At 41.3% G+C, this 25,952-nt stretch overlaps 2 protein-coding genes across 2 annotated transcripts; both read right to left on the bottom strand.

Annotated features, from left to right (window-relative positions):
* Positions 1-3,371: 3,371 nt before the first annotated feature.
* LOC311586810 (uncharacterized protein) lies at positions 3,372-22,799 on the bottom strand. The gene is made up of 3 exons (XM_084763018.1): positions 22,455-22,799; positions 13,802-15,034; positions 3,372-9,873 (listed from the first exon to the last, which is right to left on the bottom strand). The coding sequence occupies exons 2-3, from the start codon at positions 15,011-15,013 to the stop codon at positions 8,566-8,568; spliced, it is 2,520 nt and encodes an 839-aa protein (XP_084619144.1). The 5' UTR covers positions 15,014-15,034; positions 22,455-22,799; the 3' UTR covers positions 3,372-8,565.
* An 811-nt stretch (positions 22,800-23,610) lies between these two features.
* On the bottom strand, positions 23,611-24,235 carry LOC311586363 (NADH dehydrogenase [ubiquinone] 1 beta subcomplex subunit 2, mitochondrial-like; the record flags this gene model as incomplete). Its single annotated transcript, XM_084762316.1, has 1 exon — positions 23,611-24,235. The coding sequence occupies exon 1, from the start codon at positions 23,929-23,931 to the stop codon at positions 23,611-23,613; it is 321 nt and encodes a 106-aa protein (XP_084618442.1). The 5' UTR covers positions 23,932-24,235.
* Between the last annotated feature and the right edge of the window lie 1,717 nt (positions 24,236-25,952).

Here is a 25,952-nt window from a genome sequence, read left to right as displayed (position 1 = left end):
GCTGGTGCTCAGCTTTCTTTCTTTATATTATTCAACCCAGGGCTCCAAACTAGGGAATGGTGCTGTCCACAGTTGTGGTGGGTCTTCCTGTCTTGATTCCCTTAATCAAGATAATCGTCATAGACATGCCCAGACATTTGTCTCCAAGGCAACTCTAGGTCACCCTCCACCCCGTGCAATGTGCTGAAACATTTCCCATCCACAGGCCAAGAAGCCTCCCGTCCTCAGAGAGGAGATTCTCTGCTGACAGGTGGCTCTGCCACATGCATGATAGGAACGGCTTTCCACTGTGACCATTAGTGTGTGTGACACACACAGATAGATTAAGGGCCTGGCTGAGGTGGAGCTTTGCACATTTTGCAAAACAGGAAATGGTCTCCAGGAGCAGCCTGCTTACTGGATGGGGTCACAAAGGATGAACCAGAAAGAGAATATTAATACTGCTCATTTTTAGTGGTTGAGCCAAGTGTAGAATAGTGATTTCTAGAATCTGGAAAGGGGAGTAGAGAAGCAGAGAGAGTTTGGATAACAGGTACCAAAAGAGTTAAAGGGGAGGAGGAGGTTCTAGTGAGTTGCAGCTCAGCACAGAGATTCCTGTTAAAATAAGCAATTATGCTCTTTATGACTAAGCAGAACAGAGATGCTCAGAGACTAGGAAATGACAGGAAATGGTAGATGTACCCTGATTGGTCAGCACCTATTGTATACATGTACTTGCCAACGTTAGTAATTATTATTTGTTAATCACAGTACTTTTAAAATTAAAAAACATTTTTTTTTGTTTTTTTGAGGTAGGGTCTCTCAGTGTAGCCATGACTGTCCTGGAACTCGCTCTGTATACCAGGCTGGCCTCAAACTCACAAAGTTCCGCCTGCCTCTGCCTCCCAAGTGCTGGGATTAAAGGCGTGTGCCACCACTGCCCAGTCAATCACAATACTTTTAATATGATTAATAATATGGAAGTCTGACCCCCCAGATTTTAAAGAAAATGATTTATTTATTTTTCTTTAATGTGCATTGATGTTTTGCCTAAATCTATATTTGTGTGATAGTATTGGATCCTCTGGGACTGGAGTTGCAGACAGTTATGAACTGCAGTGTGGATGCTAGGAATTGAATCCAGGTCCTCTGGAAGAACAGCCAGTGCTCTTAATTGCTGAGTTATCTCCTGAGAGTTGATAATTACGTATTATTTATTTGAGTCAAGTTGTCACATGGTATCTCACAGATATGTACAATTGTAGCTATAACTATGTAACTATATAACATACATATATGTGTATGTATATGTATATGTATACATATGCTGGTATAAAGTGGGTAAGGATAACTATGGGGCTTGAGGAAATTAGATTTACACAGAGTCTTGTGTACCCAAGTAATTACCAAGCACAAGTGTAGTTGTTATCGTGAAAGTAAGTTTTTAAAAGTTTCTTTTTCAAACAATTTATTTATTTTTATTTTATGCGCAATGGTGTTTTACCTGCATTTATGTCTCTGTGAAGGTGTTGGATCCCTTGGAACCGCTGGCATTACAGACAGTTGTGAGCTGCCATGTAGGTACTGGGATTGAACCCGTGTTCTCTGGAAGAGCAGCCAGTGCTCTTAACCACTGAGAATCCCTCCAGCCTGTTAAAGTAAATTTTACATGAGATTAAACTTTAAATCAGGAGGCTTTGAATGCATCACATGACCACCTCTACTGTAAATGCCCTGTTGAACCAACTGAAAACCTTAGAGATAATCAAACAAAGCAAACTAAAACAACAACAACAACAACAACAACAACAACAACAGCACCGTGACATCCCCTAGGATGGAGAGGAAAGAGAATTCTTGCTGTTTGGACAGAAGCTGTAATACCAACTCCTCCAAAGACATCCAGGCTGCAAGGCTGCCCTGTAGATACCATGCTTGCCAAGTCTCAAACTGAGTGGGCCAGTGAGAGATGAGGCAGGGAGAGAAGCAGAAAGAGAAGGTGGGGGAAGAACGAAGAGGGAAAAGAAAAGGAAGAGGGAGAGGAGGGGAAGAGGAAAAGGAAGAAGAAGAGGAAGAGGAGGAGGAAGTCGAGAGGGGAAAAGAAGGAGTGGGAAGTTACAGGGAGACATGATAAGTTTTGTACATGATGGTACTATGGTTTGAAGGCCACTAGAGGGTCTTGTAGTAAGCACCTGGTGTCAGCATGGGATGGCAACTTTTGGTGTTGTTGGGCATTAGGAGGCAGGGCCTTCCTAAGGACAGGAGAGCCAGGACTTGCTTATTTCTGCTTCTTGTCGAGTAGCTGTTTGTGGCTCCATGCTCACAGCCTTCCTCCCTGAAACACTGTCATCTCTTTCACCATGCCCCATCCATCATGGTAGAGTGCAATCGTGTGAGATTGAGAGGCAGACTAAGCCTTTCTGTTCTTAAATTGTTTCTGTCAGGTGTTTAGGACACTGGAACAAAAGGAACTAATACAATATTATATAGATCCAGGCATAGGTAAAAGAAGATATGGATATTTGCTGTTGCTTCTAGAGCTAAAATGTGCGTGGTTGATTGCGGCACACGAAGTCCCATGCATGACCCTTCCCTTCTAGAAGGGAAGCTATAAATACAGAAAACATTGATGGAATTGTAACAAAATGTGATGTTAGATGCCCAAAAGGGACACCGGTTCTCAATAGGGATCTTTTACGACAATGGGCCACATAAATTTATATTCTTGTAATTACAGAGAAAGCCCATGATGAAATTAGAACAGTAGATGCTCTTGGGGGAGGTATTCATACACGTGATCAAGAACAATCATAAGGAGTGTACAAACTGTAATATACTGGTGACACTGGGATCCGGAAGCACTCTCCATATTATCTTTGCAGTTTTCCTATAAATTAAAAGCTATCCTAAAATAAGAAAAATGTAAAGTTAATTAAGCAAGCAACAACAACAACAAAAAAACCTGTTTTCTTTATCTGATTGTATCCATACCAACCAATCAGAAAGTTTCAACATACCAAGATCCCATCTAAAAGGCAGAAGATTGTATAGAACAAATAAACTGAAGAATGAGAACTTGTACAAGATTATAAAATCTTCCACACGACACGCCCTGTACCACCCAAATGTCAAATGTTCAAGTGAACACTTTCAGAATGGATGCTGTGCTTTTACTGATCTTGGGAAACACAATCACTGACCTTTGATGAAAGAAAAATTAACAGAAATAATGAAGTATGCATTCAGAACAAAAATTTTGGCCCCTCTTGTTCATCATCTTGCTATTCATAACACCTTTAAATCCTTTTCCAAGGGCATAGAGTCTCACAATTATGGAAGCTTCATTGTAAATTCTTCTGGCCTGTAATAAATCTGAATTTTTCTTCAAAAAAAAAAAAAGAGAAAGAAAGAAAGAAAGAAAAAGAAAGAAAGAAAGAAAGAACAATCATAAGATGTGCCCATTGTTCAAACACAGGACACTATGGGTATTGAGTTTCCAAAAATATAAGGTGGGTCCCTGATGTAATAGTAACAGCTTTGCCCCTAAAATGGCCCATAACAAAGGAAGAACTGCAGGGACGTGAGCAAGTGGTACAGGAGCAGCTGGGGACTCAAAATACAGAAGAGTCTATCAACCTATGGAATTACCCTGTGTTTGTTGTAAAAAAGAAATCAGGAAAATGGAGGGTGGTAATGGATTTAAGAGTAGGAAATAGAGTACTTTATCCAATGGGTCCTATACAACCTGGAACTCCTTTACTTTCTTTGTTACCTAGGTCATGGCCTATAATCGTGATTGACTTACAAGATTGTTTTATTCACCATACTCTTGCATGAGCAGAATAGGGAAAGATTTGCTTTCTCAGTACCTACTCTGAACAACAGTGGTTTAATAAAGAGATAACATTGGAAAGTACTTCCACAGGGAATGTTAAATAGCCCAACTTTGTGTTAATATTTTGTGCAACAATTATTAAAAATAATTTGTAGGCCATTTCCTCAATTTATCATTTTTTTATTACTTGGATAGCATTTGGTTGGCTAATTCTGACTCATACATTGGAGAAAATGTTTAAGGATACACAAAGAATTCTGTCATTATGGGGGTTACAGATTGCTCCAGAAGAAAATACAAAAAGGAGATTCAATTAGCTACTTGGGTTACAAAATAAGTCAATAAAACATTTAACCACAAAAGGTACAGATTCAGAGAGACCACTTGCAAACTCTTAATAATTTTCAAAAATTAATGGGGGATACTAACTGGCTGAGGCCTACACTTGGATTAAGTGTTTATGAGTTAACTACTTTGCTTCAAAAATTACAAAGAGATTCAGATTTAAGCAGTCCAATGTGCCTAATAGCAGAGCAGAAAAAGAGATAACTCTGGTAGAACAAAGACTATAAGATTCATATGTGAACTGCATTCATGCTAAACTTGATTGTGTGTGTGTGTATATATTTGCCTTCAACTCACACTCCTAGTGGGCTCATCATGTAAAGAGAAGATAGTATTATGGAATGTATTTTCCTAGCACATGAGCAAAGTAAAAATTGATGACATACATAGAAAAGTTTCTGAATTAATTATAAAAGGTACAGTAGGACGACATTAATTATCAGGAATAGATTTGGCCAAAATTGTAGTGCCTGTTGCTAATGCTGAGACGATGTCATTGTGAGTAATCAATGAAGATGGGCAAAGAACTTACAGTAACTACTTTGGAGGCATTAATAACAAACATCTGAAAAGCAAACATATGACGCTTATAGAAAGAACTGATTGGATGTGTTGACATTAGACACATTAGAATGGACACCTGCCATGGCTTTGAGATGAGAGGTGCGATTATGCTTATGCATCTTCAGGGAATGAAAAAAAAATACAGTTACCTATCAAAGACCAGCTATTTGGGTGCCAGAATATTAGGATTCTGCTTCAACATCAACTGGGGAAACTGAGGCAAGGTCATGGATCCTGCGGCTGCCTGGTGACCCTGCAGACTTTCTCAGAGGGCAACCTTCCAGGCTGGAACGGACTGTTGCTGGCAATACCTTCCACTGATGGTGGCAAGTGGGGACTTCCATGGATTGGGGGCAAGTGGGAGCTAGAACTGATGGCTCCTAGAGGGGGCTAGAACTTATGGCTCCTAGTGGGGGCTTCAGTTGATGGTGGCGAGCATCTAAAAAAGAAAGGGAAAGATGGAGAGAAAAGAACCACACGTGAGGGCACAAACACACTTACATTTGATGATGAAGTGAGACCGACTGCAGCAGGTAGGTTTCAACAACATCCTTTTTCTTCTTCTTTTTCTTTATCTCCCACAGTTTATATACCCCAACAAAAATTTTTCAAGCAGTGCAAAAATCACAGTGTATTTACGTTCTATTTTCTTTAGGTGAATGATTACAATGAGTATACGTAACAAAAACATGTTCCTCAACGCCTTCACATGATCAAATATTTTACATATTATGGGTGAGAAAAAACATGAAAAAACAAGTTATTTCCAAGAACCCATATACATTTGGAACTAACAACTTGTTATATATTAACAGAAAATAATCAAGCAAGGTAATTTCTCTGCCAGCTTTTCTTTACTGGTATGATGCAATTTGTGGTTATGGAGAAAGGATCAATTATCTTAGAAAGTAATCTTAGAAAGATCTTAAAAGAGTCAAAAATCTAAACTCCTATATAAAAAGAGTCAGCCATCTCTACTTTAAATCCTAAAGGTGCTCATCTCCTCATTAATATGTTTTATTAAATCATATCAGGAAGCTGAGGGCAAAAAATAGAATAAGGAAATCAATTGCCATTTCACTCACCAGCCCAGCTTGAAAGAGTCATGTCAGCCAGTGCTGCTATGGGCCATTCCTCTTGCTTTGCCAACCTCAAAAAGTCCCTAGCTTTACTAACACGTGTACTTTTTCTTAACTGTAATTGCTCTCTAAGATTTCCTGCATCAGAGCCAACAGCGAAACCATCTTTACTTAACTTTGTTAAACAATTTATACTTCCTTAAGGCTTTGTGTGTCCCAGTCACCAGTAAAAACATCTTTACCTATCTATCCTTGATGAACCATCTAGTTTTCCAAATTCTTTCTGAGGGAATGGTGATTGTTAGCAATCTATCCCTGCAGCTGCCTTTCAAGGGTGGTGGTTGAATCATTAATCTGCTCCAGTAGCAATGCCTGAGAGAGATCAAGCATTGTTATTTCATATGCCAACGATAGCACCCTTATAGTACTTACACAAGTCATATATTAAGGGGCTTATGAGGGCTGCAAGAGTAACAAACAGAGCTAGGCATGAAGTCCTCAAGATAAGTAGTTCTTAGCATTATGCCTTGTGGCACACGCTCATCATGGGTATGCTAACCGGTGGGCCACATTTTATGAGTTTTAGAGCCATTTGCAGTTACCTACTAAACTTACTATCTGAGACATGAATGTCTTCGTATGGCAATGGATTCTTATTGGCAACCTGGTCCTCATGACATTCCATTCTTTCATTTGGCATGGGTGGAGATTGATATTACACTTCAAACGGACTTATAAGGTTGATATATGGTTTTTGCCTGCTCAAGCATAGAGCAGAAAATTATCTTTAGCTGATTTGTGCATTGTGTGTGTGTTTGTGTTTGTGTGTGTGTGTGTGTGTGTGTGTACCTTATACTATTACCTTTAAATGTTTATTTTTAGAACAGAAGACTAGGTAGCAATAAAGACAAAGCAGACAGGCCAGGCAATTCAGCCTAACAGACTGCCTCAGTTACTATTTTCTCAAGAATTTACATGCCAATCAACTCCAAAAGGTCTAGCCCAAATGATCGATTGCACAGAGACTGGACAGAAAAAAGATACAGCTTGCTTTCCTGGGATTTTGCCAGTATCCCAATTTTATAAGGGAACCCAAAAGATGTCTTTGCCCCCAGGGAAAAAGAAGTAATTTTAAGAGTACGATGACGCCATCCCCAAGAGGTGGGGTAGGTGCTTTTGGTGATTTCATGGGTTATAAATGTTTCTTTTCATCAAGAGGGGTTGGTTATAAGTTGGTAAAGGTTAGATTCAGGGATCTCTTTCTTTATCCCATCTATTCTTTTCCCCTTATCTTTCTCTCTTTAAAAAGTTATTCATTTACTTCTCAATCATAGCCCCGCCCTCAGTTCCTCCCAGTCCCACCCTCCCTCCCTTTCCCCTCTATGCCCCTCCCCTAGTCCTCAGAGAGGGGGGAGCCCTTCTCCCCTTTTCAGACTCACTGGAGCCTATCAAGTCTCATCAGGACTGCCTGCAACCTCTTCAGTGACTGAGAAAAGAAGGGAAAAGGGGATGATATGAAACTTCATTGTATATTGATAGAGATTTAAGGTTATCTTATGTAACTCAAGCTTTAATATACTGTGCATATGCAACTCACTTATTGTTTTTAGTAGAAACTTAGTGTTATTTTGTTTACCTGTTGTTTAAATGTGTATAAGCAGCTCATTTAAAATGTGATGTAAAGTTGTAATCTTAGCATGTAATTCTTTTTATTTATTTATTTATTTTTATTTTATTTTTTTAGCATGTAATTCTTATCTGATAATTCTCACAATTAATCTTATTGAATATAGTTTATTAACATTACAGAAAAAGCCATTTGCAGATATTTTATTTAAATTTTAATTTATGTGCCTTGGGGTAGGGGTGTCAGATCTTGTAGTTACAGACAGTTGTGAGCTGCCATGTGGGTGCTGAATTTGGGTCCTTTGGAAGAGCAGGCAGTGCTCTTAACCATTGAGCCATCTCTCCAGCCCAAAAAGCCATTGTTTTAAACAAAAGGGAGACATGTAGTGAAAGCTTTGGGGATATAAATATTTTTTGTTTTGATCCCAAGAGTGAGATATGAAATTGTTTTTTGAGATGGAAAGTGATATTTGTCAGCTGGAAACAAACACCAGAGAGGATGCATAATCTTTGTCAGCATGGAACTGCCTCGTGAAGGGGGCGTGCCTTTTGCCCCCTGGACAACATCCTGTGAAAACTGTGGGAGGGCATAAATAGGAGACCCCAAACAGGGAGAGATTATTTTGCATCGTTTCACATTGTTCAAGAGGCTCCTAGAGAGAAATGCTGCAGAGAAAATTTCAAAGAGGCTGCTGTTGCGCCCATTGCTGCTAGTTCCTGCTGTTGTGTTCACGGCTTGTCCTAACTGGTGGGAAAAAAGGGTGATTTGCCTCAAGGAGCAGAGTCTAAAATGGTCCACATCACCTACTAACCTTATTTTCTCCTACCTGAGGTAGGTGGGTTGGCAGAGATAGAGGCATTACGAAACCCCAAGTAAAGTAGATTTAAAAAATGTCAAAGCCTACAATGTATTCTTATACATGGAATAAAAATTCCATGATATTTTAATGGAAGACCACTTTTCTTACGTGTTTGTACACAGCTGGTGACTGATCTTACACTTGCCACAGTGATGTCCTGTTTCTGAAAGGAAAACAAGACTCCTCTGAGCTTTCCTAGAATATGTTTGCTGCTTAAGTATGGCTATAAGTCAGTGCCTGAAGCCAATTTTAAGGTATGCGCCTCATAGCTCCATGGTTATTCCCAGTATTCAGGGGGGTCAGACACGCAGGATCCCACCTTCTTTGATAAAAACTCTTCCTTCCTAAGGAGAGCCTTGGCATCACTGGCCACCGTATCAATGAAGAGACTTTTCAAGTAAAAAGTTTTCCTAAAGTAAAGGCCCGTGGCAAGGGGACCTCCAATGACAAAGGAAATATGTTCAATATATTTCAATAGTTTTTCTTCTAAGGACATGTCATTTTTCCCTGTTAACAAATGGAGAGACTTAAAGAGTGCCTTGATTTCATTCACAGACATGTTAAAATCCTTGGCAATATTTTCCAGGGAGGCATCATCTATCCCAAAGTAAGACCTGTAGAGATCCAAGGTCTCTTCCCACTTCTGCATTTTATCTCTGATCAAACCCCCAAATGGAATAGTGGCCCATGCTCCATCCTTCAGGGCCTCCAACCAGATCTTCTGTTTGAGGAGATCCCTCTTCCGGTCAATGGCAGTCTCAGTGACACTGTGCAAGGACAGAATGAAGACGTGACGCTTGTGGGCTGGGAGCTCCCTCAGTAGGGTGCTCTCCAGCTTCGGGAAGTCATAGTCAGACACATCAAAGTTAGAGACCAAGAAGACTGGAGGCTCGCTGCCGAGGGCCTCCTGAAGATGCTTCGAACAGTCATCCTGAACTTTCTTTAAGACACTGTCCCTACTGAAAGTCTTAGGTTTCCTCCTCTGCTCATTGTCTAGGTCACTGTCTATCTTGGTTCGGACAAAGTAGAACTTCGTATTCATCTTTGCAATGGCTTTGGCCAGAAGCGCATCGGTTTTTTTGAAGCGCGTGGCCGAGATGATAATGAAGAAGTCGTACTCAGCAAAGTTCATTTCTGTTAGATAGGTTTGAGGTTGGAAAGTAGTGGACCCAATGCCAGGCAGGTCCCATATGGTCACGTTGGGAAGCTTTGGGTGTGGGTATGGGGTTCTCTCCGTGGTTGTCTCTACAACCCCAACGGGGGCTGCGCCTTCTTCTTCATCCTCAACACCCCTCAGGGCATTGATGAACGTGGACTTCCCGGTACCTGTTTCCCCTGTCACAGCGATGCTCAGTGGGGCTTTGTCGATGTTTCTCAGAGCGTGACTAATTGCAGACATTGCCCCCTGGAGGTTCTTATCCTCCAGGTGGGATTCAATCAAGGTGATGGTTTCCTCAGAAAGGATTTTGCTTTCCTTCTTGAAATTCTTAAAAAAGTTTTCAAAGCTGAATGCCAAAAGCTCAGCCATTAGAGGAGAGGGTCTGCCGCAGGAAGGCTTGCATGGAGCCGTGTGCAGTTGAAGATGCTGAATAGAGAAGAAAAGTAATTATTGATAAGCATGGCAAGACCTATTCGTGTGCTCTTACGGCAAAGCGGGACCTCAGTGTCTGTCCCTGTTACAATCAAAAGCATCCTCCTCCTTTCTGCTCTTGGCTCAATTTCTGGCCTGTATTTCAAGTGTCCTTTTTAGCTTACTTTACTTTCTCCTACGGGTTCTCTCCTTATTTGTTGTCCAATTCAAGGTCCACTTATTCCATTCGGTAAACTACCCCAGTGTTTATTTCTTATTTTAAATGGTCTTTAAATTCTATTTCCTCTTTTTAATTAAACCTGTACAGTTGTAAAAACCCCTAAGGGTATAGATCAGCATATCAAAAATCTCAAGTAGTGGAAAGCTTCCCTGTCTCTCATGAATGTGTGGAAGAATTACTTCCTCAGCCTCATGACCTCTGTTCACTTAGCAGTGCCATTCAGGTTTCTCCTGTGTAGTCTGTGAATAAAGGGAGGAAGAACGCGAGGTGGGGAGTGGAAAAGATTCATAAGTGTCCATCAGAGAGTTGGATATTTACTCTATATGTGTAAGGAAACTTGTTTTAGCCATAAAGAAGATTGAAATTATGTCATTTGTAGGAAATTGGATGTAACTGGAGACAGTCATATTAAGACAATTAAGTCACTATCCAAAAGACAAATAAATGTTCTTATTCTTGGAGCTTAGATGTTACATAGATATATATATTTTATTGTATATATGATATGATATTAGAGGTGAAATTCTCTGGGGTGATGAAAGTATGAATGGGGTGTTCATAACACACACTATGCACTTGTAAATATAAGAAATAGATAAATTAAAAAGACTCATTGGAAAGGAGATCTGTTTCCATTTTATCCCTTAGTTTTCAACAGGAGAGGTAAGCAGTAGCCTCAATGGCAAGCACATAGCTAAGAAATTTCTAGTGTCAGTCACCAAACCTCAATTAAACAACCAACAAAAATGAAAAAAAAAAACCGGATACAGAATGGAGGAAGGAAAGAAAGATATTATAAACATACTTAAAAAATGAGGATACTTTTTTTAAAGTAAAGAAACCTGCAGAAATGTATTCCCATCAAACCCTTCTCTGAGGACAGGTCAGTTCATAAGGCAGAAGAGCTAGGATAATGGTCAGATGTGTTTCCATCAGGAACCCACAAATGTTTCCCTTGAACTCCCATATACTGCATATTTTGACCTTATAGGCCACATCCAGTTTTTGTCCCATATTTGTAGTTTATTATAATCTTACAAGAACATTAAAACTATTTGTAGTTCATGATTCATACAAAACCAGAGTTCATGATAGCCTGACTGTACATCATTGTTTATCAATGTGATCCTAAATACACCTGAGCTGCGGGAAGAAGGGTGTAAATCCACAGTTGTGTTCTTCTCTGTTGATGTTAGAGAGAGATACAGGACTTTGGAATTACATTTGGAACAGCAGGTCAATACAGGCAGTCATGAGAGATTGCCTTTGTTTCGCTCTAATATTTTGGTGTATGAAGGTGTCAATACAGATGCTTCAGGTAGAAAGAATTCTATTCTTGGGCCTCCCAATCATTTTGTTGGGAACCATGTCACCAACAAAAGTAAGGATAATGGGAGCCCCAGTATAGATTCTATAATCATTAGGAATAGTATATTAAAATATCAAAGCTCTCAGGTTACTAGAAATTTTGTGTGTGCAGCTCCGTGCACATGTGCAGGATCGCATGCATGTAGTGCGAGCTCTAGAGGTCTACCCAGCTCTCTAGTGCGGGGACTATGCTCACATTTGATGTACAAGCACAAGCAATATTAGGCACTCATGGTAATTGTGGCTACAGGAATGAATATCAATTCCTGTGTAATGCATCATTTCTACGCTACTATTCATGACAAGGCTTCTTGCAATGCACAAGAGTTCCCAATCTTGTGTGACCATCTGAGACAATGGTTTCTCTACAATTCTGACACAGAATAGACTGAGCCCAAACTCACTATTGTAACCGGGTTAGAGATATAGCACTTACGCTGTGATGGCCATCTGGAAATAAGCTCCGGGTTGCACAAAAAGCTGGCCTCTTAAGATGCATCTTTCTGAAGAAGTTGCTTAATAAAGAATGCTACATAAATGCACAAATTGGTGCGCAGAACACAATGACTATTTAGAGTGGTGAAGGCAATGATGCACACAGAGGACCATAGTTGTGTAATGAAAGGTTCTAGGAAATTGAGATGGATGAAACTCCTAATAATGTTTCAAATATAATGAAAGAATCTCTATCACGTGAGAGGGAGGAAAGAAGTGTTAAAGGAGGAAACACATAGGACGAGTAATCAATATATGTGAAAAGAAGCTGAAGAAGAAACTTTTTGTGGTAGAAGGGAACTAGGCAGATAAGTGCGGGACATGGTGGAGGGCAGCACGGAAAGGCATAAATGGGGAGAGATAAGAATGAGTGAGAATGTGTAATGGAAAACATGTTTGGAAATGCCATAACATAACCCACTATGTTAAAGGTACAACTAAAATGTAATAAAAGAGAAAAATATCTCAAACAGATCCAAGAGAATACATATGAATGAAATTAGAACAAAAACATAAGATTTGCCTCAGAAATTCAGAAATGTAAAATTTTGAAAGAACTCTTGAAAGTCCATTACAATAGACACAACACAAACACCACTGATAGGAAGGAGGGAACGAAGGAAGAAAATAAGGAAGGAAGAAAGGAAGAAAGGAGGAAAGAGTGGGAAGGAAGCAATCAAGTGTTAAGAATTATCCAAGGAATTGAAAAACACTGAGTGATATTCCCAAAGTGCTGATGAAAGAAATCTCGAAGAAGGCTACTAGGGATCTAAGATTGCCATGTTTATAGTTTATAAACACTAATGTTGTGAAAGTGTCCATACTTCCCAAAATGATCTACAAACCCAATATAATCTCAACTAAAACATCAATGCCATTTAAAATAGAACTCGTCTGCAGAATCATAAAAGCCACATGGAAAGACAAAAGACTGAATATAACCCAAACCATATTTATCCAAAAGAACAGGGTTAGGAGTCATTGTCATACCTGATTTCAAGGCATAGTACAAAGCCACAATGACAAAACCAGCATAATAGTCACATGAAAAGAGATGGAGTAGAAGATCGGACGCCCAAATATACCCATACATGTACAGCCAACTGAGAACATTTACAGTTCATTAATATCTCAGCAAGGCTTCCAAACTCTAATGCTGCACAAAAGGCACACTGTTTGACAAGTGGAACTGGGAAAAATGGCTGTCAGGCAAGACTAAAACTTGACCCTTACCTTTCACCCTATACTAAAACCAACTAAAAAATGGGCCAAAGAGCTTAATATAAGATGGAAAATTTGAAGCTCTTAAGAGAAATAGATTTGAAAAACTTCATAACGTTCTTCCACATAGCATAGGAAACAAAAGCAAACTGACAAGTAGAATTCTATCGAACTGAAATACTTCTTAAAACCAAAGCAAATAAACCCACAATAATGAGATGATTTTGAAAAGAAAACTATTTTCCTTTTGGTGTTGCTTTAAAAAATTTTTAAAAATTTATTATAATATATTCAGATAACATCCCAGTTGTTATCCCTTCAACTATATCTTTCCATTCCCACTCTCTCTTTGTCTTTTGGCCTATTCCCTTCCCCTAGATCTGTGACAGAAGAGAACCTCTGAAATGAAAATTCTTTACAGTGCATCATGTAAGAGTCTCAGTGAGAAAACACAAGATGTCAACAGATACAGAAAACGGATTTGACAAAATTCATCACAGTCACTGTAGAACATCAACAAAGTGAAACTGAAAAGTGCTTCTGGGAACACGTGTGGAAAACATGATTTTTCCCATTGACCCTTCCCACTATAGAGGCGTTAGGGGTGAATGAACTTACCTTCTCTGAAAAAAGCTCTTCTTTACTAAGGATAATTTTGACATCACTTGCCACAGTGTCTATGAAGTAGTTTTGCAAGTGGAAAACCTTTGAAGAGTAAGGGTGGCTAACGTTCTTCAGTAGTTTATCTGTTAAGGTTGTACCCTGCTCTTCTGAGAACAAATGTGGAGACCTAATGTTTGCCTTGAGCTCCTCCAGTGTCATGTGCAAATCCTCAGCCATCTTTTCCAGTGATGCCTCATCCAGGCCAAAGGAAGATCTGTAGCTGTTCAAATTCTCTTCCAAATTGTCTAAGTCGTTTTTGGTCAATCCCTTGAACGGTATGGTGGCCCAGGCTCTCGGCATCTTGGATTCCTTCCAGATCTTCTGTTTCAGGGTATCCCTCTTCCGGTCTATGGTGGGATCTGTAACCATTGGCAAAGTGAGCATGAACATGCGGCGTTTGTAGGCTGGGAGTTCCCTCAGTAGGGCGCTCTCCAGCTTTGGGAAGTCAAAGTCAGACACATCAAAGTTACAGACCAAGAAGACTGGAGGCTCCTGTTGGGTCACCTCCCTAAGTATAGTTGAAATGCTATTTCGAATCTGCTTTAAGATGCTGTCTTTGTTGAATCTCCTAGGACTACTCTGTTTTTGAACCATTAGATCAATATCTGTGTGGGTTCGAACAAAATAGAAACTCCTATTCACTTGCACAATGGCTTTGGCCAGTTCCGCATCATTATGTTTAAAGCGTCCAGAAGAGACAATAATGAAGAAGTCATATTCCTCAAAGTGGATTTTCTTGAGATAGTCGTGAGGTTGGAAGGCAGTGGACCCAATGCCAGGCAGGTCCCAGAGTGTCACACCGGGAAGCTTTGTGTATTGGTATGCTGATCTCTCAGTGGTTGTACAAACCACCCCAGTGGAAGCAGTTGCACCTTCTTCTTCAGGCCCCACTCCCTGCAGAGCGTTGATGAGGCTGGACTTTCCAGTCCCAGTTTCCCCCATCACAGCAATGTTCAGTGGGGCTTTGTCGACGTCACTCAGAGCACTGCTGATTGCAGAAACTGTTCCCTGAAGGTTTCCATCTTCTAAGTATGATTCAATCAAGGTGATTAATTCCTGAGGCAGGATTTTGGTTTCCATCTTAAAACTATGAAGGTTTGTGTCAAGGCTGCTGGTCACATCAGGACCCTCCTCCTGAGGGGGTGTAGAAGAGGAATTCTGTCCCATGACTGTGACCTGTCAATGTCCCTAAAGGAGGAAAGAAGCAGAAAGGTCAAAGAGTTAGTTCAGCAAGAACAAGCCAATGGGAAAGCCAGGCTCTGATAGCTGCCCCACATTATAAGTGGGTTCTTTCCCCTCCCCCTTAATCAACTGTGCAGGCCTCAACAGCATTAACTCCTGTCCTGGGTGTAAATTTTGGTTTGGCTCAGAGTCCTTTACCTACGACCATTTTCCTCTTTATTTTTGAAGGTTGAAACACAAGATCATTTTGTTTATAGTTATGACAGAAATACTTCAATATTTAAAATAAATTTTAGAAATAACAAGTGTAAAGGTGTCTTAGGTCCAATTGCTTCTAGTACAAATAATGTAACCTGTCAAATCATGAATGCATTCAGGTTATTTGGATTTCTTAACTATTAAAGCAAGACACTTTATGCAATGAAAGATGTAAAAAAAAAACCTACACCAATCTACATATGGAGAAATTATCAATGTTCGTTGAAAACTATCCATTATGTTTACTCTCAAATCATTTCAACTGTCTGTCATATGATTTACCACCTAAATAGGCCATAGCTAAATTAATTACTCTCATTTATACAATGTTACCTTTCTGTGGAGATATATTTCCCACCATGATTTTCAATTCAAAATTAACTGATGGATTCAGTTGGCAATTTATCAATGACAGATTAGTAGCTGAATTGGCATAAAGGTCAACAGAAGGGAAAGTCTGACAATCACTAGCTTCCCCAGGCCAGGAGTCTAGCAGACACTTTACCCACTTGTGTTATATTTTTCCATGTGTATTACTGAACAACAAAAATAGGTGTACTATGTCAAGCTTTCTTCGGTTTAATTCTTAGGGTGCAGCTCAGCAATTCTGGGTCAGGGTTGGCTTGTTAGGACAATACAGAGAATAGAGGGGGAACCACCCAATGACGCTTAACACAGATGTTGGTATACAATGACATTAGCATACCAACTAAGGTTGCTATTAATTTGTGTTATTTGCTTTTCTTTAGAAAACAATTCAAAGCCATTAACTTGACCTTGAGGTATGTGCACAATACATGTTCAACTTTAGGCAAAATACTTTCCATAGTATTACCGAAAAAAAAAATACAAACAGTATGTGTGCTGATTTGTATTTGATTCAATGTAATGAGAAGGTAACAGTTGTGGTGGGGTGGGTGAATCACGCTGACAATAAAGCTTTAAAGTTCAAATGTCTTCCTCTCCCTTTGTGCTCGCCACAGCTATCCCATGTGCTGATAGGATTTATCATCCTATCAGTCACAGCTTTGGAAGGAATGAGGGAAGCAAACTGGGTGGTGACTTTTCATCTTTGTTTCCAAATAAGTGGTCTTGATTTTTCTTATTATAGAAAATAGTTAAATTAGTTTATTATAAGTCTATCTACATCATTTCTTTTTTGCAGCTTTCTGGTAAAGTCCAGCACTTTGCTCATACGGAGACTGTGAGACGAGGCCAGTAGAGAGCATCTGACCTTCAGCTGTGATGTCATCCAGGCACTCTTAAGTTCTTCAAGATCAAATCCAAGCCTGCAACACCAGCACAAAGGAGGCTGTGCTGTGGACCACAAGTTTGAGCTCAGCATCAACTACAATACCAAAGCTTTTTGTCTGGGAAGAAATTACCAAAGTTCAAAGCTTTGTCAGTCTCTCCAAATAAGGTCATATTATGACATGTAACTTGACCTTCAGGTTTTCAGTTTTACTTTAATAATTGACATGAATGGCAGCAAATTCCACTGGAGAGCACAACTCATGCTCAGAAAAAGGGGTCTCAAGGATGCGGGAGACTCTTGCTGTGTCTTCCTTTGGTTTCCTATGACTTTGATATCCAAGAAAATCCTTTCTCTCTTTGGTGCTGAAAACTCTTTGAGGAATTAAAGCCACTTGTGGTGGCCGCAGGCTCTGGTGGGGAAGCTGCCACTGTTGTTTGTGCAATGGGCATGATATGCCCATCAGTTTCCATCTAAATATTTGTTTGTGAACATGAATTAGTGCTGCTGTCAAGTTTGGCCATAGAAACTGCTCCTTATAGTGAGAAAGAATAATATTAAAGTAACTAATAATGGTCAAAGAATCGAGAATAAATGACTTTTGAACGTGCAGACAAAAATGTGACATCTATACGACAGGCTGCCCCTTAGGTTAGTGCAATGCAGAAGAGAGGACACACAGCATGTACAGCCTGTGTAAGGGGTGGAGTGTTTTGATAATGTGAAACATTCTTGAAACCGTAAAAACTCAAACATTCAGCCAATTAGTGGGCCAATGAGCTGTAGATAAAGTCATCGAGAGACTAAATGAAATGGCCTATACGTACTTGAGAATTTACTCAATACCTGTGCTATCAGAGAAGGGCAAATTAAAACTACTTCAATATTCCATCTGAACAAAGTCAGAATGGCCACCACCAAGGAAACAGACAACAACAGCAACAAATGTGGAAAAGAGAAACCATATTCATTTATAGAAGATCGCACAGTTCCTTCAGAAATGAGTGTGAATTTCCTTAATGTTGGAGGAAGGTCCAACTGTGTTTTAAAATACTGATTTCAGTGGCTTGAGATCTCATTACAGCCCTGCCAGAATGATCTCCCGTAACCATGTGTTGATAAGGATGTTCCTTAATTATTCCTGAATGGCTAAAAAAAGATACAGATGCCTATTAGTGGCTAAAAGACAGGGAGGCAGAGTTTATATGCTCCCAGGCTTGGTTTTGAAAGAGGAGAGAAGATAGGAAACAGCAGAAGATGTAGTAGAAGGAGGGGAACTCAGAGAAAGAGGAGTTGCCATGAGACAAGATGGAGACCGGCTTGTGGTTGTAAGGATGGACTGACTGAGCAGAAATTGCCCATGAGTCATCAGAGTGGCAAGTGATTGGCATTTATGTGGCTTGTAAAGGTACTAGGATTAGAATAGTTCAGACACTGCCCAGCATAGTGTCTACAGGTTAATAATAAATCATGGTCTCTCTCTGTCCATCATTGGGGATCTAGCTGGTTAAAGAAAACTGCTATTGTAATATTTTACTGCATTGATTAATATAAAAAGAATAACTCCGTCTTTCTATACCTCAAGAAAGTCGATCACTGGTCCACTTACACCATTTAATTCAACTTGAAGAACGCTTAGTCAATAGACCACAGAGATGCCAGCACATCCATGCTTATACCTGTACTGCTGATGACAGTCACGAAATCAAGCCAGTGTAGATATTCATACACAGATGAATGGAGAAAGAAAACATGGTACATACACACAGTAAGGTACCATCATATACCATCCAGCTGTCATGTGTCCAGGACCTGCTCTATCTAAGAATCATAAGCTCCAACTTGGGATGCCAAGAACACAGAAAGAAAAAGGAAAACATGACAGTTTCAGAAAAGTGAGTATTGCTGGAAGTCATTGTTCAGAGAAAAGAATCCAGTCCTCAGAGAGACAAATAGCTTGTGTTTTCTTTCACAGGCTGAACAGAACCTTAAAAGTATGTGTATCTGTCAGGAGAACACAGCCTGACTGTGAGTCTACCGACTGAGACTTACAGGAACTTGTAGAGATTAGGGAGCCTGTAGGAGTCTGCATATATGTTCTGTCTGAGTAGTTTGGTGTTCTTGGGTGGGGGGGGGGTTCCTAACATAGTGTGAGGAGGCTGTCCTGACCTTTTGTCTACTTGTAGTAACCTTTTCCTACTACTAGGTTTACTTGTTCAGTCTTGATGTGGTGGTATGTGCCTGGTCTTAATTGTACCTTGAGATGCCATGTTTGGTTGATGTCCCGGGGAAGCCTGTTCTTTTCTAAGGGTAAGAGTGGCGGGTGGGTCTGAGGGACAGGAGATGGAGAAACTGGGAGGATGGAAAGAAAAGGAAATTGCAGTAGGGATGTAGACACAAATAAATAAATACAAATACATATACACAAATCTTGACTATCGTTTTCTCTAGTGGTCCAGCCACGAGAAGACTAGGTAGTGAAAAAAAAAACCTAAGCATGTTTTTCTCTTTTAGTATACCCCATGTGATGGCTCATCTTGGTTGTCAACTTGACCACATTTGGAATTACCTAAAATCCAAGCAGCTGGGCACACCTGTGGGGGCATTGTTCTTGACTAGGTCATTTGATGTTGGAAGATATACTCTAAATCTGGGCTCCATCTGATGGCAGTCGACATAACAGGACATGGAAGAAGGAGGCTTTTGTTCTTTGACTGCGTTCTCTCATTCTTGGTGACAAGTTTATCCATCCTGCTGCTGAAGTGGTTCTTTGCTGGCGTTAGAACCCACTTAAGGATTCCAATGTATACTGAAGGCCAGTGGTGACATTCAGCCTCATGGACTGAATAACTACTGAGTTCTGGGCTTTCCTTCGGGAGACATCTACTGCTGGCCTGGCCATATCACAGCTGCTTAGCCATTAAGTCTCTTTTAATTAATTAACTAATTAATTAATTCATACAAATTCATTCTAGCAGTCTGTTCTTCTAGAGGACCTTGACCTAATTTACCCAGAAATGAGAAAATTCTACCAATACCGTCTTAGGTGAGCACAAGGTAAGATGGATGGCCAGCATCTGTGGATCTTATAGAAGCAGGTTTCAGAACATCATGTGCAGATGACAGGTCTCCTGTCTCCTCTTCTTGACTCCAGTAACATGGAGCTGTTTCTGTGTTCTGGGCATCGCAAATTGGCACATATGATTCTTATATGGAGGAGGTCCAGGGAGCATGGCAGATGGATTGCGTATGATGGCACTTTTGTAAGAAAATAGGGGGATAATACACGGTCAGCCAGACCTGGCTTCTAAGTTCACGTTGATGGCCACAGGGAAACCAGGTAGAGTTTAGGAAATGAGGACATGCCAAATCCTGCTATAATGAAAACCTTAAATCCTCCAAGAAAAAAAAATAGAAGACCCCAACGATTAAACAAAACAAAACAAACAAACAAACAAAAAACCCAACTTCTCATGCTAAAGGTTTGGAAGACTCCATGGTGTGAAAATGTTGTCTTAACAAAATCAATCTACAGATTCAATGCAATTCCTATCTAAATTCTAATGTCATCGTTCACAGAAGTAGAAAAAAAAATCTTAAAATTTAGTTGAAAGCTGAAAAGATCTCAGATAGACAAGGCAATCCTGAGGAAGGATAATGCTGAGGAGGTTACTGTACTTGGTTTCAAGTTCTGTCTCACAACCAAAGCAGTATGGTACTGCTGTAAAACCAGACATGAGAGAGAGAGAGAGAGAAAGAGAGAGAGAGAGAGAGAGAGAGAGAGAGATAGATACAGATACAGATACAGATACAGATATACAGATAAAAACCCACAGGGCTACAGCTACCTGATTTTATTCATTTATTTCTTTGTTTGTTTCACAAAGAAACTTATTGGAGAAAGATGTCTCTTTTAAGAAGTGGTTCAGGGAAAAGTGGATATCCACACAGAGAGGAATGAAGCTTGATCTTCCTCACTTGGCACAAAAATGAACTCCAAGCAGGGCAAAGGCCCTAACTTAAGGCCCAAAGCGCTGGCAGGAAAAGCAGTGTGAGATGTAGGGACAGGTAAGGGATTCCCAGTAGAGTTCCTGCTGCTCAGGAAGTAAGGCCAGGAATGACAGGCAGAGCTCATGAAAACTAAAAGCTTCTGCACAGCAAAGGAAACAGCCAAGTAAAGAGACAGCTTGCCAGATGGGAGAGGCCCCTTGCCAGCACTTCATCTGACAGAGGATTAATATCCAGCAAAGAACTTTAAAAAAAAACAACCACATCCCTGATCAAAAGGAAAACAAACAATCCAATCAAAGCACAGGCCTATGTAACCGAACAGAGGGATCTCCAGAGAAGAAACACAAGTGATCCATAAATGTTTGTGACAAGTTCAGTAGTTTGAGCTATTAGCGACCTGTGATTTAAAACTGCTTTGGGAATTCATCTCACCCCAGTCAGAAAGGCTTTCATCAAGAGAGAAAATGACAATAAACGCTGGTGTGGATATAGGGAAAGGGAGTCCTTATTTGCTGTTGGTGGGAGTGTAGGCAAGTGCAGCCATTCTGGAAATCACTGACACCATTCCTGGGCGTAACACAACAGGACTCTGTAGCCCACCACAAAGATGCTTGCACATCATGGTCATTACTGCTGTAGTGACAATAGTCAACAGGTAAGTGGATAACGAAAATGTGGCACAGAGACACAACGGAACTGAATTCATGCAACTGTATTCATGCATACATATAAATAGAAGCATATAATTTTAAGAAAACCTTGCAGAACCACTAAATGGTAAGTAGGTAACCCAAGGTCAGAAAGGCAAACCTGAGGTTCTCTTTCACACACAGAGGATCCCCACTTCTCATTTTTATGAATGAACACCTACGCTGTAGAAAATATGTGCAGATGTCAGGAAACTGAAAGGGGCCCCATAAGAGCAGTAAATGGCTTTGGAAGGGGATGGATCGTAGAATATACGGGTTATGAAAGCGGGTCATGGAATAAAGGGCATTGAGAAGTTTGCACAGGGAGGCCTGGCAGAGAGTTAATGGGCAGGAGAAGCTGTGGAGGAACCAACCAAAAAACTAAGTATGTGTGAAAAAGCCTTAAGGAAATATGTTAATTAAAAATTAAACAAAATAAAGTTTGAATAGAGATATCTTGAGTAGGTAGATGTAGCTGCTCTCAGAAGCCACAGACTATTAAATGAAAATCCTAATCCTAAAGGTGGGCTATCTCCCTCTGAGCTGCCACTTATGGAGGCTCCTGCATGCCCCCCAATACAAGGTATTATTAGTGCTCTTGGTTACTGATCAAGAGAAGATTAGGGCTTCTCACAGGATCAATTGTAGAGCAAGTAACACCAGTGGGTGTTCGATTAAAGAATTTTATCTCCATGGGGGTAAATAAAAGAGTTGCAGTGTAGCTGGGTGTGATGGTACATGCTTTAATCTTAACGTCAGTAGGGAGAGGGAGATGAGCCCTCAAGGGTTTGAGGCCAGCCTGATTCACATGTTCTTGACCAGACTGTGGCTCACAGTGTGATTCAGCCTCACACAGAAACCAACAAACAAACAAACAAAACCAAACAATGAACGCAACAGAGAACTACATCAACAACCCCCACCCCGAACAGTTACAGTACTGACTCTGAGGACTCTGGTCCCACAATCTGCCCTCCTTCACCAAGCTTAAGCTTGCACCAGAAGAGCACCAGACCTAGGCAGGTACAGATCACAGGAGAGGTGGCTGCTGCCTGGCGGCTGGGCAGTGGTGCTCTGTGGTGCACAAGACAGGGAAGGGCCTTTCTGTGAACACTCCCTGAGAGAAGGAAGCCAGAACAGAGAGTCCTCTGCCCTGGTACCAGGAATTCACCTTTCATGCCATAAGTTAAAGTGCACTTAGAAATCCTTCACGTACCTGCTCCTGACTGGTGATGCCAGTGACCCTCCTTTGCGGTCACCTCTTCTCTGGGAACAAGGTCACGGGGTAGCCTTCCTTGTTGTGGTCTGGGCTGGGTGTTCAGGAAACAGATGGGCGGTGGGGTGCTGGTACCCTGGAGTTTTAGGAGAAAAGAACAGCTCGGAAGCAAAGGCGATCTCTACAGACTTCCTTCCAGATCGGGGTCTACACAGACTTTACTCTCTGCTCTGCAGTTCCTAGAACTGGAAATTGCTTGCTTGGTCCCTAAAGGGAGGGATGCAGTGAGGGTAAGGTTTGGTTTCTGTTTCCAGAACTAGCTGGCCCCTTTACAAATCGGCTAAATTGGTTTTACTTCCTGCTTCAGAGAGGGAGGTGGAGCTCTGCTGAAGTGGCCAGAGTGTAACTGGAGAGCTTCCTGAGTGCTCTGGTACCTTGGTAGCCTAGCCCACTGTCAGGGCTCCCTGGCACTGACCATTCTGTTTCCCCCAGGTAAAGACCCTCTGCTCAGATGATGTCATCTATTAGTGGGCAGTCCTGATTTTCAGGCCTAGCGAGCTCAGTGTTCAATTGTTGTAGATAGTTGCTGTATCCCCAACCCTTGTGCTTGATGTCCTGTTGAGTGAGTGTGTGTGTGTGTGTGTGTGTGTGTGTGTGTGTGTGGTGTGTGTCTGTGTGTCTGTTTTTGTAAGTGTTTGCAGGTGATGTTGTTACATGGCCCTCATTTTGAGACAAACATTCCCACTGGCTTGGACTTCTCCAGTTTGGCAAGTGGTGGTGTGTGTGCTGGCAGGTGATCTCAGGGGTCTGCCTCTCTCCCTCTTCAGGACTAGAATTACAAATCTACACTCCACTGTACCTGTCTTTTATCTGCCTCCTGGGGATCCAGTTCATAACTTCCTAACTGCAAAACTAGTACTTTACCACTTGATTTTTCTCCCTAGACACTCATGGAAGTTTCCACAGTGATGGTGAACATCATGTTTAGAGGTAACTTTACTGTGCTAGACTTGTAAAAGCAAAATGTTCTTAGCTTTTTTTTTTCTTCTTCCTTTTTCCTTTTTGGCAAGCCCCTTTAATTTACAACTTAAAATATGAAGCCCGTGATTTCTTGGAACAGCTCCCCCTGCTCTTGTACAGAGTTGAGTTTACACTCTTAGTCCTCTTCCTCATCAGGAGGGACCCCCAATTCTTCACCTGTCCACTGTGAAGGATCTGGATACGAAAAGTGACCCAGCTCAGCATCTGAGTCATGCCCAAAGCGCCAGAGAATCCAGAAGCACGTGAGTGAGTTTAAGAACTTGCCCTGGATCACGTGGGACCAGGTAAGCTGGGGAAACGCCCTGTACCAAAGCTGAATACACATGTCACCTCCAGCAGGACACACTCCACAGTCTCCAGCCACCTGCGCAGGGCAACGCTGGAGCAGGGCGCCTCCGAAGCGACCGAAAGCTGCCAGCCCGGTCAGCACAGACATACTAGCCGCACAGAGAGCGGTTCCCCAGCTCTCCCACCCCTCAAAATGTTCTTTTCTTGTTGTAAGCCATGAGGAAGTTGTTCCTACTACGAATGCGCCCTGTCAACTACTCCGAGATACAGGATTTCCTGGTGCAGTTGGGCTATTTTTAAACATTTGCTAGTTTTGAAAATATTTCACTGCCCCAGCTATTCTTACACGGTGATGGGTCTCAAGGTTAAACAGGCTAACTGCGAAGCTCTGCTTTTATGTGAAGGGCTTGCTTGCTTGCTTGGATGGCTGTGGCACCTGCCGGAGGCCTGTTGCACAATCAAGCCTTGCCCACACCCCAACATTTTCTCCCCCAAATGATAACTTTGTCAAGTTTCCCCCTTTATACTCCTTTGGCTAGCAACAGCTGGGGCCTTACCTATTGAATTCTCTCTAGTTTGTTCCTGATCAATTTCCTTTGTAATAAAATGCCTCTAATTTAGTAAGCCCAAAAAAACTAGAGTCAGACCAGTGAATCTCTGAAGGACTGCAGACCCACAACAGCTCCAAGAAAAACCTAGAGCTGGGAAGGACCTCTGGATCAGACTCCTGTCCCTGCTGTGTGTGTCTCTGGGCCTCGTGAGGCTGGGAGTGGGGTTGGTAAGGGCGGGTTTCAGTTACATGACATTTTGGAATCAGTCTCATAGAGAGTAGACTTCTGTATGGGATCAGAAACTGCTATTCTCGATGAAGATGGAGGAATTTTTTTTTTCACAAAATGTAGTGGAGGGAGCAGGGAAGCTGAGCCATGTGATGGGTAGAGGTTAGGGCAGTTCTGAGTTTACTACCCCTCTGGCATCTAGTGGCAGCATCTTACTAGAAAGATGGGTAAAGGACATCAGGTAAACGTGGAGAGGAAAAGCAAGAGAGAGTAACGGGCGGTTGAGGGTGAAGGAGAGAGATGTGTGTGTGTGAGTGTGTGTGTGTGTGTGTGTGTGTGTGTGTGTGTGTGTGTGTGTCTGTCTGTGTGTATCTGTGTCTGTGTGTGTCTGTATGTGTCTGTCTGTCTGTCTGTCTGTGTTTATCTGTATATGTGTGTGTCTGTGTGTGTGTGTCTGTGTGTATCTATATCTGTCTGTGTGTGTGTGTGTGTATGTGTGTGTGTGTGTGTGTGTGTGTGTGTGTGTGTGTGTGTGTGTGTGATGTGCTCAGGCATGGACAGAGAAAACCCAGAGTGCTGATTTAAGTCTTGACTTAGAGTCATCTGCATAAGCTTAACCCACTGAGGCCTCAATATTGCCTTGAGATTTGGACAGTGTGACTCATTGTTGTGTAAAAGTTTTCTCAAGAATGAAATATACCAGGATGTAGTGTAATGAATTGAATATGTTTTTGTTTGGATCCCAAGTGTGGGACATGAAACAGACTTGTGTGAGAGTGTGAGGTATCTGTGTGCTGGAAACAGATTTTGAGAGAATATGTGTTGTTTGTCCACTAGAAGAAGAACCGCCTCTATATACAAACACACACACACACACACACACACACACACACACACACACACACAGAGCTTTGGTTTTGGCATTGCCTATTCGTCCATCTTCTTGAAGTCGCTCCTCAAAAGAAATGACCAGCAAATGCATGGAGGTTCCGGGTTCCGGCTGCTGCTCCAGATTCTAGCTGGTGTGCTGGCAGTCACCTTTGCTGAACTGCTGGTTTGCTGCTTAATGGCTCTGCTGAAATCTCGACTATGTAGAGTGGAATCACTCCAAGGACCTGAGTCTAAAAAGGTCTACTTCTCCTGCTCCCATTAACCTTTTTTCCCTCCTATCTAAGGTAGATGGGTTGGAAGGGAGGTATAAGCGTTAAAGAACCCCAAGTAGAGTGGGCTTGAAAAAATTCAAAGCCCACACTGTAGGGAAACACTTTAAGCAGGAGTTAAACAACTCAAAATACCTTCAGAAGTCCCTGAAACTGACTGGATTCACTAGTGTCTTCCCTGCCAGAGTAAGCAGTAAAAGCTGAGAGTCCTCCCACACTAATGAAGCTCA

This window comes from Acomys minous, assembly GCF_964271855.1.
Source record: "Acomys minous genome assembly, chromosome: 16".
Lineage (NCBI taxonomy): Eukaryota > Metazoa > Chordata > Mammalia > Rodentia > Muridae > Acomys > Acomys minous.
Note: the sequence above shows the minus strand (reverse complement) of the source record. Positions and strands in the feature narration are given on the sequence as shown.